General features: G+C 41.6%; 2 protein-coding genes across 8 annotated transcripts in view; one reads left to right on the top strand and one right to left on the bottom strand.

Moving 5' to 3' along the window:
* The first annotated feature begins 3,291 nt into the window (after positions 1-3,291).
* On the top strand, positions 3,292-10,429 carry GJB7 (gap junction protein beta 7). Of its 2 annotated transcripts, XM_075145439.1 has the most exons (2): positions 3,292-3,985; positions 9,532-10,429. In XM_075145439.1, the coding sequence occupies exons 1-2, from the start codon at positions 3,292-3,294 to the stop codon at positions 9,666-9,668; spliced, it is 831 nt and encodes a 276-aa protein (XP_075001540.1). In that variant the 3' UTR covers positions 9,669-10,429. The 2 variants fall into 2 exon arrangements, with proteins under 2 accessions (XP_075001540.1, XP_075001539.1); XM_075145438.1 differs by lacking the exon at positions 9,532-10,429 and having other exon boundaries at positions 3,292-4,602.
* The window catches only part of ZNF292 (zinc finger protein 292), a 55,940-nt gene continuing 46,956 nt past the window's right edge, over positions 9,105-18,088 (bottom strand). For 5 of the 6 annotated variants that reach the window (XM_075145437.1, XM_075145433.1, XM_075145431.1 and 2 more), the window contains one exon: positions 9,105-17,963. In XM_075145437.1, the coding sequence (XP_075001538.1) occupies positions 10,776-17,963 (7,188 nt within the window). In that variant the 3' untranslated portion in view covers positions 9,105-10,775. The remainder of the gene's footprint in view (positions 17,964-18,088) is intronic. The other variant, XM_075145434.1, reaches the window with a different exon arrangement.

Below are 18,088 nucleotides of genomic sequence, written 5' to 3'. Positions count from 1 at the left end.
TGGGAAGCCCGCGCTGGAGCAGGCTCCTGGCAGGACCTGTTGGACCTGTGGAAAGACAGGAGCCCACGCTGGAGCAGGTTTGCTGGCAGGACTTGTGACCCCATAGGGGACCCACGCTGGAGCAGCCTGTTCCTGAAGGACTGCACCCCATGGAAGGGACCCATGCTAGAGCAGTTAGTGAAGAACTGCGGTCCTGTGGGAAGGACTCATGTTCGAGAAGTTTGTGGAGGACTGTCTCCTGTGGGAGGGACCCCATGCTGGAGCAGGGGAAGAGTGTGAGGAGGAAGGAGCAGCAGAGGCAACGTGTGATGAACTGACCACAACCCCCATTCCCCATCCCCCTGCGCTGCTCGGGGGGAGGAGGTAGAGAAATCAGGAGTGAATTGAGCCTGGGAAGAAAGGAGGGATGGGAGGAAGATGTTTTAAGACTTCATTTTTATTTCTCATTATTCTACTCTGATTTGATTGGTAATAAATGAAATTAATTTTTCCCCAAGTCGAGTCTGTTTTGCCCATGATGGTAATCTCCCTGTCCTTATCTCAGCCCATGAGCCTTTCGTTATATTTTTCTTTCCCTTGTCCAGCTGAGGAGGGGAGTGATATAGCGGCTTTGGTGGGCACCTGGCAGGCTCAACCCACCACACAATACCACAAACAGGCTCTGTGGCCCTTTAGGCTTGGGGATGAAGGTTGTCCCATATAAGCATTTATCAACATCAAGTGGAGGCTGCAAGTGGAAAAATATAACCAAAGCTCTGCAGACTTCTGGCTGCAGAAGCACCGCTGGCCTGCAGTCCTTTAATAAATTTCAATTTCTCTCATCAACAGAGCACATAGACCAGGAGCCATCTTTAGTCCTGTGAAATTCCTGCTGCCTCACTGCCAGACTTCTAGGTACCAGAATGTGTTGCTGTCTTTCAAAATAGCTTTGCAGGAATTTCATCCATCCAATCTTCTGGCTGGCTAGAATTTGCCCATTGCTCAGGATCTGCTGGAGATTTTAGTCAAATCCTTGATCCCCATTTTCTTTGAGCAGGACTTTCTTTTCCCCTTCACATGCTTCTCCTCAACATGGGATTAGCAAAAGCAGGTGTAAAGTTGTTCTTTTCTAATCCCTCTTGCTGCTCAGGTAAGGAAGTAGCAGCTCAGCTTTGGGAAAAGGGACCTCGAGGTAAATTTCTCAATCTGTATTTAGGTATCTCCATGGCCTGATTTCCACCAGTGCCGGTTCCCGCTGATATTTGTGCCTTGCTAGTGAGCCAGCATATCTTTCATTTCTGTCCCGACTTGTTCAGCTGGAGGCTCAGAACTGGTGTAACTCCAGTCACGGATTGGTAGGTGACATCAGGCTTTTAACATTAGAAAGGGATAGTGCAGTTCTTACAGCCATTAGCAAAAGTCCACTCACAGCTGTACTCGTTTTCCATGGAATAACAAAATTCAGTCTGCCCTTCCATAGTGCTTGTGCACATCTTAAAATCCTAGGAAAGTCCTTTCGAGGTTTTCCTTCAAATCTACTAAAACAAGATGTGTTCATATATGTTAATATTCACGCTCGCTCATGTGAATGTTTTGTTTCCTTGCCTGTGCTTTATTACATAGCAGTATGTTCATGCTTTGCTATTCAGCTCCTTCGAGACCAGTGTATTGACTGTGTATTACTTATCTAGAAAGCATTAAAGCCCTAGTGCTGATGTCTTCAAGAACTTGGTTTAAACTTCTGTTTGGGCTCTAACTGCAGACATGGAGGACAGAAATAGCTCTCTAATGACAAAGTCACCACCCTGCCAAACGTGTTTAAAAGCCTGTAAGCATATGTCTGATAGGATATAAGCCAACTGATATTCCCCTGTTATTCTGTTTTACCTGCAGCATAAAGGAGTAGCTTGTAACCATTCTTCGTGAGAACATCTTTTTTCAACATCCTTCCCAGTATAAATCAGCAATATACTAATTTCTGCAGCTGTCCCTAAGCTCCTCAAGTAAGTCACCAGCTCACCAAATGGTAGCAATGCAGGAATACCCAAATAGGCAAGTAAACTTGTTTTCCAGTAGAAGTGTGGCCATAGACAGAGGTCATAATGGGCTGCAGAATCAAAGGACAGCAAAAGAAGTACTGAGCTTTCCGTCTCTGTTGAGCTTTGTGATGCTGTGGCCTGATTACTACTTGTACTCAAACTTGCCAGTTGATGAACTCGCTCATACATCAGTACTCACTGCAGCTACGGCAGTGGCAGCGGGATTTGCATGGGCCACCGCAGCCACAGAGGGGTACATTTTCTCTCCTGCTAGGCAGAGCTTGCAGGAGCAGTAGATGGGATGAGGACATTGAAAGATAGAATACACAGATCGGGAAACTTCTCAGATTTCCCTCCTCATGTCTCTCAGCCATTCTGTGTCCTGGGAATACATCTCCTTTTTGCTCTTACAAAACAAAGGAGCTTGGTATTTTCAAAGATCCACTCAGACCTCGGAGGTGGGGCCAGGTGGGAATTGTGACTGTAAACTCTTGGTGGTTATCTCAAGTCTTCTTTTGACTTTGAGGAGAGTCTGGCTGCCAATGGCTCCTTAGGCAGCTCTTCCAAAGGAAGCGTTCCAGAGTTAGGACAGAGTTAGGAAGTTTTGTGAAGAAGAATTGTGCGGAAAAGAAACTATAAAATAAAAACATTTTTGGAGTAAAGCCTAGTGCTTTTCTTAAATGATAAGAAATACAACAAAGAAAATCCAATGAAGCAGGACAGGATTTAAAATATTGCACAAGTTTACTAAGAAGTTAGAACAAGACAAAAAGAAAACAATTTGCATTTTGGTAGTCAACTTATTATGGGACACATGGCTCCTATACATAAAATTGAAAATGAAATCTGATTTGACTGTGCTTAGTATTTACGTAACTGACAGGGCTAAGTTGAGTGTACCTCAGTGGTAGAGTGCTAGCCTGAACTTGCCAGAGAAAGCTCTGCCTGACGCTCAGGAGACCCTCGGGAAGAACAGGCACATTTACTTGCAGAGGACAGCTTAACAGAACGATTAGGCTTCAGCCTAATTGACAAAATCTATTTTAACAGCAAATAGATTTTGTGTAATAGCCTCAGAAGGTACAAATTATCAGAACTAAGAGCAGTTTGTTGTTGTTTTCCTTTTTAAATGCTTAATAATTTTAAATTGCTTCAGCTTCTGGTTATATTTCACCTTGAATTGAATGTCTCATTTTTCTTCATCCAAGAGGAAGCATCTCTCTGATGTTGTGTTTCTTTGATACAGCATTTCCTTCTTTCCTTGAGGAGAAAAATGAGCTGGAGATTCCTACGTGATCTGCTGAGTGGAGCGAATAAATATTCAACAGGAATCGGAAGAATTTGGGTAGCAGTTGTGTTCATATTCCGCTTACTGGTTTACATTGCGGCCGCAGAAAACATCTGGAAATATGAACATGATGAATTTGAATGCAATATCAAACAGCCTGGTTGTGAAAATGTCTGCTTTGACCATTTTTTCCCTATCTCCCACATCAGACTTTGGGCTTTGCAATTAATCATGGTCTCCGCCCCTTCACTCTTGGTTGTTTTTCATGTTGCTTACCGAGAGAACAGAGGGACACACCACAACCGGAAACTTTATAAAAGACCAGGAGAGCTAGATGGTGGATTGCTGTGCACTTACCTTATCAGCCTTATTTTAAAAACAGGATTTGAAATAGTTTTTCTTGTTCTCTTTTATAAATTGTACAATGGATTCAAAGTACCACGTCTTGTGAAATGTGACATAAGTCCATGTCCCAATACCGTAGACTGCTATATTTCCAAACCCACAGAGAAGATGATTTTCCTCTATTTTCTGGTGGCAACTTCATGCCTGTGCATTGTATTAAATCTAAGCGAATTGAGTTATCTCATTTTCAAATACTCCATAAAATGTTATCTGAAGAGGTACATCAAGAAACGTCAAGGCTCAAAAAGTGATTGCCACAAATCAGAAATCATCAGTCGCAACAGACCAGCAGCTGCAGGACGGTTGCACAACAGCTCCCCGTCCTTGCCTCTGAATATACAAGACAAATGTGGAAAAAAGCTCCCCGTTGACTTGGAAGAAGAAGGTCAGAGACCACCTTCCTGTTAGACGAGCTGTATTTCACAAATTGCTTTTCAAAACTGAAAGAGTAGTTAAGTAGGAAATATTTTTTTCTCTAGTCACTCCTCCTTACTTGAGTGGATAAATTCAGTCGCATTATGTAAGTTATACATAGAATCATCTAGGTCTATTCATGTGGAAAAAAGAGGTGTAAAAGTCCGAGAATCCCATGAAGTTTTGATATAAACACAGATCCTTATGATAAATCATGCTGAAACACTTGCTCAAATAGTTGTGTTTTGAGTATTACACAGAATTGCTTTGGTACCAGCAAAAAGAGGCTTTTTATACGCGGAGTTGGGAAAGCCTGGGATTAAGATGCTGAACAGGAAGGGGATGTACAGCATTTGTCAAGCGGGTGGGTCCGATAGCTGTTGAAACAGCGATCGGAAAGCGCTGGCATACAGCGGCTGCTGGCGTCTGGAAGTGAGCTGGATGGTCACAAGCCTATTCCACTGGGCTACTGTAAAACATCTCAAAAAAAGAAAAATTAATAAGAGGTAGACAGACCTAGTTTAGCCCACGGTAATAAAGACAGACCTAGTTATTTAGCTATTTGTGGAGCAGCTCCTTCTGGAGGTATTTCAGCCTTTTACAGTTTTTAGGGTTTTTATCATCAGAACGCATTCTGTAAGAAAAGGTACTTACTCAAACTTGTGCAGGCAACGTATAGCAGAGTACAGAGTTAACTCCTGGTCACCTGCACTGAGCAGCTCCCGAGTCATTAGACTTTTCTTCTGCTCTGTGGCTGTGGCATTTAAGGGAAAAGATCATTCCCAATTCCCTAGGGTCTGAGTAGAGAAATGTAGACCGCGCAATACGGCAAAACAGTAGCCAGCGGTCCTAGTATTCAGTAGCCTGGAATCTGATCCCTTTAGTAAGGCTGAAGATACTGCTACTCCTTCAGTAGATTTCCCTGCCACAGAAGAACATGTGAAATCTAAAAATACAAAAAGCCTCCAGTAGAAACGAAGTAAATAAGAATCACCTATTGCCTCCCCACAAATTTCAGAGTATCTCTTAAACACCACGCATCTCTGCTCTTTGTTATATGCGTCATTTGGGCTAACAGGAAAGGGACAGAAATTACCCAAGATGTGTCTTCTGTTGAACAGAGACTTCTGAGACAATAGAAATTAAGTACCTAAAAAGACTTGTTTCAGGGTAGTGTTCTCTTTCCATCGCTAGGATGAAAGACCTTTGGACATACATCAGTACTGAGCCTGATCAAAACACACCCTTTAGAGAAAAACACTGCCTGCAATAAGCGGAGCTGCCTGAATGTTGAACTGATTTTATTGTTCATGCCAGGATAAAGAGGAGGAAACAGTAGCAAAGGCACGTTAACTACATTTCACTCAAAAAAAACCAGCTTTGGTTACAAAGTATTACTTCTATGAGTACTGGGGTAGCAGTTACAGCATTAACTTTAAGAACTAATGAATAAACTACATGCTTTTGACTGTGATTTTCAATCTTTTTTGCTAAAATAAACCTGCTTTCATAAAAGGTGAAAATACATTTGCTGCTGTTGAACTTAACAGTGACAGCAGTCTCTCAGATCCTAGCTTGCCAGCTTGTGGCCAGTTAAAGTTTTACATCTCGAGTGACGCTGAATCAGTGTGTGTATCAAGACAATGCACTTTACACAATTTGGAACATTTTCTGTAAGATCTCTGCATACACAGAACGCGGCTCATGGCAGACATGCAGTTAGAAGCTCTTGGAGCTACTGGACTAAACCCACCGAGCAGCGCATGAAGCAAAACCATCGCCCATCAGCTCTGTGTAACTGTGACTGCCGTAGCCTGAGTAACTGAGAACAAAACCCAAAATTGTCTTGGCCCTTTTGTACCCTAATGCATCATTTTTTAAGACAATGGCAACACTATCAAAATAAAAAATGCTTCCAAAATGACTGTTCTTTAATTATTGAGGACAGATTTTAAGACAGCACATTCATGAAAAAGTATTCTTTTTTTTAAAAGCAAAGTTTATTTGAGAGAAAGCGAAAAGAAGCAGACACAGTTTAGCCAACACAGGTTTCTGATTAAATTTGTGCATTAGCTGCTCTCTAATAAAAAAGTATATTAAGTCAGGGCTTGAAGGGTTTTAGAGCATCCCCTAAAGCTCTGCGGCTGGTCACAGCTTCCCGCTTAGACCAACAATTTTCCTGTGAAACAAGAACTTTAATTCTTTGGAATGTATACTCAAGGTTTTATTTCTAATTCCTGTCTTCAACAGTCATGAAATGATAAATAAATTCCAAAAGCGACAGGTTTCAAGTCTCGGAGGATACTTCAGTTTTGACTAAGCCAGTACCTTACATGAGAAATATTCTGAAAAATTATTATGGACCAACTCTGTGTAACCCCCGACTCACTCGTAGCAAAGAGCCAGGTGGCTTTTACACCATGTGCTGCAAAATTAGAGGAGTGTGTGACAGAGCCACTAATGAAAAGGAAACGAGCATCACACAAGGCAGCTCTGTCAGATTTTATTTAACCTGAGACAACAGGAACTAACTCATCTACTTTCTGAACCCTTGCTCTTGGCCAGCATTTGGTCTTTCACTGGCTCTTTTCTTTCCACAGCCCTTTCCCCACCTTTATACTCCTTTGTGCTCCGGTTTAAGTTTCACTCATCCATCCATCCCTGAAGTCGTTTGCTCTTACATTTTTGGTTCAAATGAGTTTGTAGACTCGGTCCCTAAACTAAAGGTTTAAGGGCTTTTTTATGTATTCAACTTCCAAGTCACTCAAACAGACAAAATTTTAAAAAATTGAAGTGATTTTTTTTTTTTCTTTTTAAAGCGTAGAAGTACAGTCTCCTCAAGCACATGGCAACTGGTAGGAAGCTGATCTGAGCCCATACCAGAATGGAGAAATAACATAATCACTCCATGCACATTCATACAAAAATATTTGCAAACATTAAAAGATCCAAGTCTTACACAGATCCTCGTTTTCTTTAAAACTCAAGTAATCTCCTTGCCTTGTGACAGATGAGGTTTGAAAAAAAAGTCACAGAAAAAAGCAGGGCATGAGCAGGAGCTGCTGCCCCAACTCCCGCTTCAGTGAGCTCCTCTAGCCCTGGGGGCCTAAACCTCAGGGCAGCAGGCCCACGTGGGTGGGAGCCCCAACCATACCAATTCTTCGGCACAGAAACCAACCGCAAGAATACAGCCAACTGCTTCTCCTCACCTGAGCCAATGACTGTATCCAGTGTTACAAGCACCGCTCCCTCCCTAGACAGAACACCCCAGCAGAATGCTCTAGGACCAACACTCCTTCCATCCTGCTGAGAACGACCACCTCAAAACACGTGAGGACAAACCCACTGCTCTTATTTACACTGAATTAGGGCTCAGACAATATAAGGTTTCTTTATAAATATAGCTAACCACGAGAGAGGCTGACTGCTTGTTTAAAGGTGTCTTTCAGTCACCGAACAGTCTGCGCTCTGCACCCAGGCTCCTCGATTTGGTTGCTTCCCTATCAGCAACTACTGCTGCTTTAGCCAGCGCATTCCTGATGGTGAGAAGGGGTTTAAAAGAAAGCGTCTTTGCTCACATGCACCGCAGTTCACAGGCAACGTGTCTGGAAGACAGAGACACAGAGAAGGAAGGAGAGAGGGGAGAAGACCGAGAGGGACCGGGCAGCAGGGGCCGGCAGCACCCACGGGTGTCGGGGCACCCCGCAGGCTGAGGTGGTGCTGGTAGCGCTGGGCTCGGCCGCGCTGGAGCCCCATCCTGCCTGGCAGCCCCAAGGGCAGGGGTACAGCTCCAGGCTCCGGGGGAGCTGTCGGTTCGGGCATGCTGCCACAGCGATAGCAGGAGGTATTGTACGTCACTCAAGGTAAAATATCTAAATGCAAATACCGAATTTATTTCCTCAGGAACTTTTGTAGGTGGTGTTACCAAACCACAGTGGCCTCTGCAGTCCATGACATCTTAAATCAGACCCTGCCTTCGGTCCCCCACTTTAAGTTTAAAATACTTTTTTTTTAAAAAAGGAAAAAAAATACCATACTAGCTTACCTGTTGGACAGGCTGTCAGTACTCACCTAAAAGGGAGTGTGCCATGGAGGGCACTGACTATATTGGTACAGCACCCACTTTAATTGGATTAACTGGGATAAGAATGAGACAATATTAAAAATCTCATTCTCAGAAATCAGACCCTACATTCAGACCCAAACCAGAAATGATTTCCTGGATATTATGACATTGGAATTATTTTTCCTTTTTTTTTTTTTTTTTTTTTTTAAAAAATAGCATTCTAATACAGCTAAATAGTTGTATGCTAATCTCAGTCTAAAAACCGCAAATGATACGGCATCTATCATTAGGAATGTCAATGCTGAAACTATTTAACTTACACAACACAAAAAGGTATCTTCTAAAAATTAACAGTTGTGAGGTCTGTTGACAGCGACTGCAGTGGCTAGGTACAATCTGAAAACAAGAAATTTCAGAGGAGCTTTGGATCCTCTCCAGAGAAGGTTCTCTGCCCTCTTCTCCCCTGCAGAAGATCCCCTCCGCAATCACCATGGCTCGCATCCAACAGCTACGCCATGCAGGGAGACCGCGTGGCCTCTGGTAGGTAGAACGTGGCATCATGTGCTTGTAGCGATTATGATCTCTCCCAGAGTTAAAATGCAAGGATTTTTTTTGGTTCTATCACTCTCAGACCGCACCTTTGATTTACTAACTTGGCAGAATTATCAGTTTAGTCACTCAGAAGCGATCAAAAGCGAGAGGAGCAAATGGGCTCCGTTCAAATGGAAGCACGGGCTTTCTGAGAAGGTATGCAATTTAGCACCAGACAGCAAACCAAGGGCTATGCCCAAGCTGAAATACAGTTCCCTTTCCACTTTTTCATACATAATCCTCACTCTCACAAGTCACTTCATTTGGTTGTAGGAATGTGCCCTCTGTATTGATATTCAAATAAACTGTCAAAGATTCCAGGTGAATAGCTCAAGAGCAATCAAGTGTAGCATTTAATGCAAAGCTTTACATGGCAAGACAAGTTTATAGAAAAAAAAAAATCAAGCCAATCTCTCCCAAGATAAAGACTATTTTATATTACTGAAGGTAGGTCACATCCAGTAATGAGAATAATCCAAGAAAAATTTTTGGTACCATACAATCCAGCTGGCTTGTCCCATCCGACTTAAGCATAATCACGCATGAAAACCAACACCGTAGATTCCTGGGTACTGACAGCTTCCACCAACGCATTCACGCTTTTGGTTACTCAACAAACTGGATACCTGTCGTTTCGGTTAGCAGCATACAGAGAAATCGCTCCAACCCCGGGCACTACCAGCGGCACCGCTTCTGAGGTTCGTTCCAGTGTGGAAAAGAGAGAGTGGCGAGAGCGCTGCCAGGTACAGTCAGCAAGAGGCAGAAGAGCGCGGAGGGAGCCTATGCCATCAATAGAGCACAACCACCGAGTTTATCTGTAAGATCACAATCTCACTTCCCTTTCAGAAAGTGCCTTGTTTATTCAGTTTTTAACGGTATGGCATAAGGACTCACGTATTTTATAGATAGATACCAAATTGGTATTATCAAAATAAACCATCTGTTTTATAAACCCACTATTTACAAAAACGGTTTCTGAAGTTTTTTTGTTTTGTTTTTTTAACAAAAATTAAACTATACACCAATCTAAGTTACAGAAACAAAAATAACCTTTATAAGATCACATGTATAAAACAAGAAATGAAATGTGATTTTATTTAAGGCAATACTGGGCTACTTCACAAATCACCACCTCAAATATATACACTGCTCCACACTACTAATTTTCTATCACATTCACAACAGATTCTTTAATACCAAATATTTTTTTAAATCTCCAACGTAGCAAACTATTTTTATTCACATTTCCATTTTTATTATGGAATCATAAATGCTTTGTATCCAATTAAAAGCAATGAAAAATGTAGCTATAAGAAAACTATTATATTTATGAGTTAACTACATATGAATATCATCCATAGATACTGGATGTTAAAATTTACAAAAATGAGAGTGTGTCAGTACGCTTAACCTATGAAATGTGATCTTATCCAGCTCCTCTCCTGTAAATAAATGCTTTATGCAAAATAAACTGGATATGGCAGACTTACCTAGTTTTAGTTCAAAAGTTCTTAATTTAAAATGATTAAAGGACAGTTTTAAAAACTTGCTCACTTAGTTACAAATTAAAATTCCGAATATAAATGTGTCATTTAATAGTTTAGACTTACAGACTGCTGGTGGCAGCAAATGATTTACAATAATAAATATATACAAAAAAAAATGTATCTACAAATAAAGAGTACTGTTATACATGAGCAGTGACCTGGTGAAAGATACCAATCACAGACAACTCACAAAGATTTAGTTCATGGAAAGGACAATCTGATAGAAAGTTGAGGTTTTGATCAAGTATTTACAAAACTGAAGCAATTACTCTGTTCTTCAAGTCCCATAGGGATAAAAACAAATAAGAAATTTACATGACTCATGTCATGTTTTTTGCTAGATTAAACCACTTCAAAATAAAAGAGCTCCACAGTTACTAGCATGCTTGATGGCTTCCTATTCAAAATACATTTTCTTACAGGTCATGGTTAAACACATTAGGTTTTCAGTATTTTGACTCCCCTTCCTCGGTACCCATAACAATTATTTTTGCAGCTGTAACCTCTGGATTATCCTCCCAACGTCCTTCAAGCTTTCTCAAACTGACAATAGGTTTCATTTCCTGAAGTTGCTTCAACACACGCTCAGTGCAGTCTTTAAGAGTCTTGTCTAAAACTATCTTTACATTATCACCACACGGAAGCAGTGATGGGTTGGCAAACGGTACAAGGGTTTCAGTTTCAGAACATGACCAAGTGACATTATTACTTGCTACGGAGGTCTTCTCGTTGGATTTTCGTGAGTTCGAATGGGATCCCTTTTTGGTTCCGCTGCTATGGTAGTCTCTTTCTGTGTTTTTCTTTTGCTTCACAGCAGACTCTTCAAGGAACTTGAGGAATGACACTTCAAAACCCATCGGCTTAAACGAGCTCCAGTCGAAAGCTGCAGGTTGCTCTTCGGCCGTTTGAATGGCGACAGCAGTCTCTTCCTCCCTCTGCATGCTACTCACTTCAACAGGCAGTACTTCCTCTGTTTTTTCGGCTCTCTTCCTCTTATTCTGAGTTACGTTTTTTTCTTTGCTTGCTCTTTTTAAGTTGTTTGATTTTTGCTTTTCTGAGGGGCAGGAGCTGGTCTCCTGCAAGTCGCTATTTACACTGGAAGAGATTTTTGCTTGATTTTCAGCACTTGAACAATCCTCGTTAATCAGTTTAGTAATGAATAGTTCTGTCAGTTCGTCCACTTCATCCTTCTCACCTTTTTCAGTTTCCTTTTGCGGTAACGTAGATGTGCTTGAATCATTATTGCTCGCTATCAAACTCGGTTCAGGCTCTTTCACATCACTTTTTTTATCAGTCTCCTCTTGCTCAGGAGAGGCTTCCTTTACTTCTGAGACAGAGTGCTTTTTAGATACAATAAGAAGATTCCGGTGTTGGGAAGTAAATGCTTTGGACAGCTTGTGACATTTATAATGCCTTATTATATTACTTTCGCTTGTAACTACAGACGAACATCCCTTTATCATACATGGATATTGAGTTATGAACCTGCTCGTACATTCTGATAAGGCATCGTTTCTAGCCTTTATTGAATACACGTGCTTCCCGCGTTTCAGTGAATAAGCCTTATTTTCTTGAACTTGCATTCCTTTTGAGTTTTTGTTTTCCAAGTTCACATTTTTCTTTCGTTTTGTTTTCACTGGCAGCCTGTTACCTTCTTTTCCTGATCTGTTTTTTAGTCCTCTCTGTTTGGACTTCAATGGTTTCTCCTGATTTGCTTTGCTTGAAATGTTTTCCTGACCTGGCGTCAGTCTCCTGGGTCTTATTAGATGATCTTTATGCTTGTCATTATGTTTGTTAAAAATATGCCTCAAGAGGTTAGACCTAGTAGCATAAATACGGTCACAGCCTTCACAGTCACACTTGAATACGCCGTCATCTTCTACTTTGTTTGGCCTTATCTTAATACCGTGATCTGCCTCAAGATGTACAATGTAGTTAAGATACGCTGTAAACGAAGACTTACACTGAGACTGATCACAAGAAAACCTTCCCACCTCTGGAGCCGATTTCATGTTTCCAATCTGCTCTGGGGTCATGTCATGAAGCTTCATATAATGTTGTATCAAGCTAGTAACTTCCTGGAAGATGCGAGAGCAGTCACTCACCTCACACCTGAACTCCCTGACAGCGGGTTTGGTTTCCACCTCATCACGTTCCTCTTTGCCTGGCTCATTCTCCTCCTCCACTTCGGCAGAGAAGGCAGGGAGGTCAGATTTGTGCACAGCTTGGTAATGAAGGATTAGGTTTTGTTGTATCGTAAAAGCCGCGAAGCAGCCCTGATGGACGCATCGGTACGGTCTATAAGGGCTGTATCTAGTGGGAAACTCCAGAGATTTTGTTACGGGCTTCCTACGTTTTCTCTCCTCTTTTTCCTTCCTGTACCTCCTAACCTTGCGTACTTTGGGTTGCGCCTGTGTACCACCAAAAGAGGCTGCATTATGCTGCTCCGGTGGAACAGAAACCACTTGGGGAGGTTTTTCCAGCTTTTCAGGAATATTATTTTCTGGTAGAAGTTTTTCCAAGACTTTTACAGGCTCTACAACTTCCTTTATCTGAGCTTCTTTGACCAATGGAGCTGCAGTTTTGTTTTCTATTATTAGTGTCTGCAAAGTTTTTACTTCAACAGGTCGCGGGGCTGTGTTTACAGTTTCATTTTGAGATCTTCTGCCATAGGGCCTTTTAATTTTTAATTTTACCATTTCCTCTGTCGTAAAATGATGTACAAGCTGACAGTGTGCTCGGAGATTAGAGTTTCTTGTGAATGTTTTTGGACAGGTAGCTACAACGCATTTGAACGGGGCATACTTCAGTTGATGTTTCTTAATTTCTAGTATCATTTCTGCAGAGTACTGATGAACCTTGCCATAGTGTTTAAATAATGCATCTTTTGTCATAGCGCTATAATTGCAGCCTGGATCCTGACATACAAAAGGCTTATTAACTTTATCACTAAACTGAATGTTACTTGCCTCTGAAGATATCTGGACGAGGGGTTTACTTTCAGTTGATACAACAGGAACTGCTGGTGCTAGCGTATCTGCTGGAGGACCCTGGGAAACAGCCTCAGAGACCTGAATGGGTGAATCATCTTCCAGTTTCAGTTTTTGCAAGCCCTCCAAAATTTCCAATATTTGAGTATCATCCTTTTGAGATGTCTCAGACTGAGCAGAACTACTCTTTGCAGCAGTGACATTCCCTGCGTGCATGGCAAACTGTGCGGGAGTGGGTAGTTTTACACTATGTGCAGAATTTCCCGAAGAAGCCTGTGCATTATTTACTTGCGAGTTCTGTCCTGAAGCAGTGGCGGTATCCTGAATTTCAGTTTTCACCTCAAGTATCTGTGAATTCATAGCAGTTTTAATTATTTCCAGGGTTTTTTCAAAGTTCTGCATAACATTGTCTTCTGAAATCTGTTCCTCCGAATTTGCTTGCACACAAGAATTTACAGCCATCATTTGGGAATCCCCATTTTCAGTTTTTACTGTTAAAGGGGGTAACGTTGTATGAGCCTCGAGATTTGTTTTGAAGTTCTCTTTGATAGTGGCCATGAATAACTGATTGTCAACATTATTGAGTTTCTGCGTGAGATTTTCCACCACCGCTTGAGAGCCACGATTTGCCAGCAAGTTGGACTGAAAACTTTCTCCCTGTGTTTGCACGTTTCCTTCAGTACTTTTGGTTAGAAGTCCCATCGTTGCTGTATTATTTACTGCTACTTTCTGTGATGTATTGGGCGCAAGCAAGGGCGTAGTTGCTTTTCTCTTCCTCTTTGAAGCACTGGTTCCCTTCTTATTCAAGTTGCTTGATCCTGAATTCTTGGGACTACTTATAACTGAAACTCGTGAACTGTTCCCTGCAAAGTTTTGCGCTGCTGCAACAGTATTAGAAAATGAGCTAGGACATAAGCCATTTTCAATAGTCTTTAGCATTAAGTCCTCTGTTGCAAAAACAGGCAAACTCTTGCATTCGTTTATTGGAGGAATTTTGGCATTGAGGGTCCTGTTTTGGTCTGTTAGCAGGGTACTGGGGTTACAGACTGTCTGCAGCAGAGGGGATGCGGTTGAGTTGGGGAGAACAGCTGCATTGATCTGAGTTGTAGCAGTGACGCAACTTGTTGTAACTACGTGTGGAAGCACTTCTGTATTATCAAAGGTACTTGGGATGCCTGCAGTTTCCAAGGCTTGTTTTATAATTTGATTTCCTTCCTCATTCCCACCGCTATTAAAGTTAGTCACATTGGCCCGTGGAAACATAGTCTGCAGTAAGGCTGTGGAACGATTTTCAGCTGCAAGTAACTGGAGGAATGATGGATCTTTAAAACACGTCTCTGGATTGAAGGCAGACTCCTGGGGTTGCTGCAAGTTTAATGAATTTGAGGAAAGAATCATACTGGCAAGCAAAGACTGTCCATTAGCCTGCAAAGCTTCTGGAGAAACTTCTGATCCTTCAAGAGGCTTACAGTAAGACCTCTTAGATAAGTGACCACCAAGTGATCTAGGATTAGTGAAAACTCTGAAACACCTGCTACAGATAAATTTGCCATCTCTAATTATGGCTGGCCATTTTGCCCGCTTGTTATGTTTTGGTTTCCTTTCTTTCCCATTTGGGCCCCGGCCACGATCTTTTTTCACCTTTTCTGAAGCTGGATGTTGAGAACTAGTTTCATTAAAGTTATTTTCGTTACTCAATCGTGAGGGAAATATTTGATCAACAGTTTCCTCTTTTGGGAAAGCAGAACTAGTGTTTCCTTCTAGTTGCGATGAAAAGTTATTCGTGTTATTTTCCAGTTGTGAAAAGACTGAATTTGGGGGATTCTCTGCTGAGGAAGGGAAGAGAGACATTGGACCGTTTTCTGCAGGCAAAGGAAGAAAAGGATCTGAACCGCCGTCAATATTCAGAGGCATAACTGTTTTTGCCAGATCGTCCAACTGGGAAGGTAAGGTGGCACCAGACAGATTTTCCATATGTGAACATAGAACACTCTCAGGCTCACTTTTAATACGAGTAGACAAACTTGGATTTATGACACTTTCCACTATAGGCAACATAGGATTGACCAAATTTTCTAGGTGGGTTGGGAAAAGTGTACTTGAGACATGTTGCACTTGACTGGAACAGGTGGGATTCAAATTAGGTTTGTTCTGTGCAGTAAAAGCAGCACCACTGGCATTGCCCACTTGTGACGGCATAAGATACACAATCTTCCCATCGTTCGTCACATTTTGCAGATTGCTGGATCTTCGTGGTTTCTTATTTTTACGCTGCATTTTAAAAGCAGCATATTGGTCAGGGTGTGCTGCCTTCATATGTTTGCCAATGCTCTGTGATGAGTTGTACGTTCGAGTACACCCCTCAACCTGACAATTAAATTTCTGAATTGGGGCTGCTGGTGACACAGCTGGAACTAAAGAGCTATTTATATTAGGCTGCGAAGGAATAAACGTAATACTTTCTAAAGTTTTTAAAGGCAGGTTATATAGATTAGCTGCAGCCTTAATACTGTCTTCAATTTCAAGTTTGGAAATGGGCACACTGTTTCGATATCCTGCCTGATTCTGCACACTGAATGGATTTACAATGCTCATTTGTCTTTCTAGGCTTTTTGATTCAAGGGCTTCTGGTTTTAGTGTGTCTGAGGTCACGGAAATATTTTGAATATTCTGAGTCTGACTGAGACAGTCTTCTTCCTTTCTCTCTTGGAAAACTGGAAGACAAGAGTCAACTGATGAGCACAACTGCTGGGCTCCGGGTTTAGTGGTATCTACTTTACTGGCAGTAGCAGCCAATTTACCTCTTTTTACAAAGTTATCTCGGATCTTCTGGTTAACAGCAGGGACCTTAACACTGCTTGCTGGAATTGCCACTTCTGTCTTCACTGAACCCGCAGGACACTGCTCCGAACCAGCATTAGGCAAGGAATCACTTTGCCGCAGTATACTTGCTGATGCGTTTACACTTTCATTCCCTACTGGTTCTGCTTTGATTTGATTCCAGGTGACGTTTTCTCCTTCAGTAAAACTATTTCGGTTGTCAGCTGGAGGAGATGTCAATTCCTCTTTAACAGCAACTCCATCGGTATTTTCATTAGCTTTAGAAGGTTGACTAAGATCAGGCTGATTAGTCTGGCTTTCAGGCTGTTGCACTTTTTCAGGCTGCTTGTTGTGATCCTCAACGTGCTTTTCCAGTTCGTTCTGAGAACGGTATACCTTTCCGCAGCCTGTGACTTTGCAGGTATAGGTATTATAGTGTTGTGCTTCGTGATCATAGAGTAAATAGGCTTCGGAAAACACTCTGCCACATTTAGGAAACATACACTTTGCTCTGAAGACTTGATGCTCTTTCCTATGCGTCAGCAGCTCAGCGTAACTGTTAAAACCAGCCTTACATTTCATCTGTATGCAGATATAAGGCTTGCTGCCACAGTGCATTTGTAAGTGATCATTCAGGTGAGTAACACTTACGAAATGTCGTCTACAGTACTGGCAAATCACTTTTTTGCTTTGCATTTCAAGAAAACGTTTAGCTTCTTCATTATCTTTATGCCCCTTTGCATGTGCTATTAGATTTTTAAAATATTTAAAGCCTTTTTTACAAAATGTTACAGGGCAGGTGAATTCATTAACAGGTAGTGGCTTTTGAACTGGCACTATCTCTGGTATGTAAGGTTTATCTTTGTCATCGTTTTCATCATCTGAGCCATCGTTATCATTAAACACAATGAAGTCTGTTGAATAGAGACTGTTCTTCTTAATGGGTCGCTGCTCCTGTTTGGATACAGAATCAGCTTTCTGATTCTCGTTGGCAGTTGCTATTTTAGGAGGTCTTCCCAGTCTTCTCAGTGGTTTCATAGCAGCCAATCTCTCTTTGCTGGATTTTTTAACATGCAAAGTTACATGGGGAACAAAGTTTTCTTTAGAATTAAAATTTTGGGCACAAATAGGGCAACTGTAAATTCCATCTTTATAATGTTTTTGTGCATGCCTAACTATTCTATGACCTAGGAATTCTTTGTCGCATAAAACACAATACTGCATATAAGCTTGCCAGTTCCTAAATCTAGCTGATATGAACCCCCTCTCTCTGAGTTTTTTAATTTCTCTCTTTTTCTGCTTTTCATCTCTGATACCCTTAAGAAGGCTTGTAGCTTCATCAAACGTGCCAGCAAGCCCATTCACAGAAGTTTCTTTAGTCTCTTCTTGGCAATCCTCAACCTTCTCATAAACTTCACTATCGTTTAGTTCGTCTATTGATGACACAATGGATGCCTCCTCTCCCATCAGTGCCAGACACTGACGCTTGAGAGTTTTCCAGTCCCAGAATTCTGGATCAAAAGGCCACTGAGTTTTCAGTACAAGTAAGAGCTCACAGCGCAAAGAATTTGGTATTGGAAGATTCTCTTCGTCATACTTCTGGTCAGGCTGATTGTATAGCATTTCAACAGCATAATATGCATCCACAGTAGGTTCAAGAAGAAATTCACTCAGCTGACAAGCACGTTTAACCTCCAAATCATCTGGAAGCAAGCAGGAGATAGTCTTGCAAATAGATATCTTGACGTCTGTATTTTCACTGGATTCCAAGCGCAACGCTTTCACACACAGTTCAATGCAAGTTGCAAGTCCAGCACCATCGATCTGTAAAGCAAGAATAATTTTAGTAAGTCAGCTTATCACAACCCTTTCTGTATTTGTAAATAAAAGATATTATTATTCAACCCTAAGCATCAGAAAAAATGCACCTGGAGTTTGTAATAATACTT

Source organism: Calonectris borealis, chromosome 3 (genome assembly GCF_964195595.1).
Source record: "Calonectris borealis chromosome 3, bCalBor7.hap1.2, whole genome shotgun sequence".
Lineage (NCBI taxonomy): Eukaryota > Metazoa > Chordata > Aves > Procellariiformes > Procellariidae > Calonectris > Calonectris borealis.
Note: the sequence above shows the minus strand (reverse complement) of the source record. Positions and strands in the feature narration are given on the sequence as shown.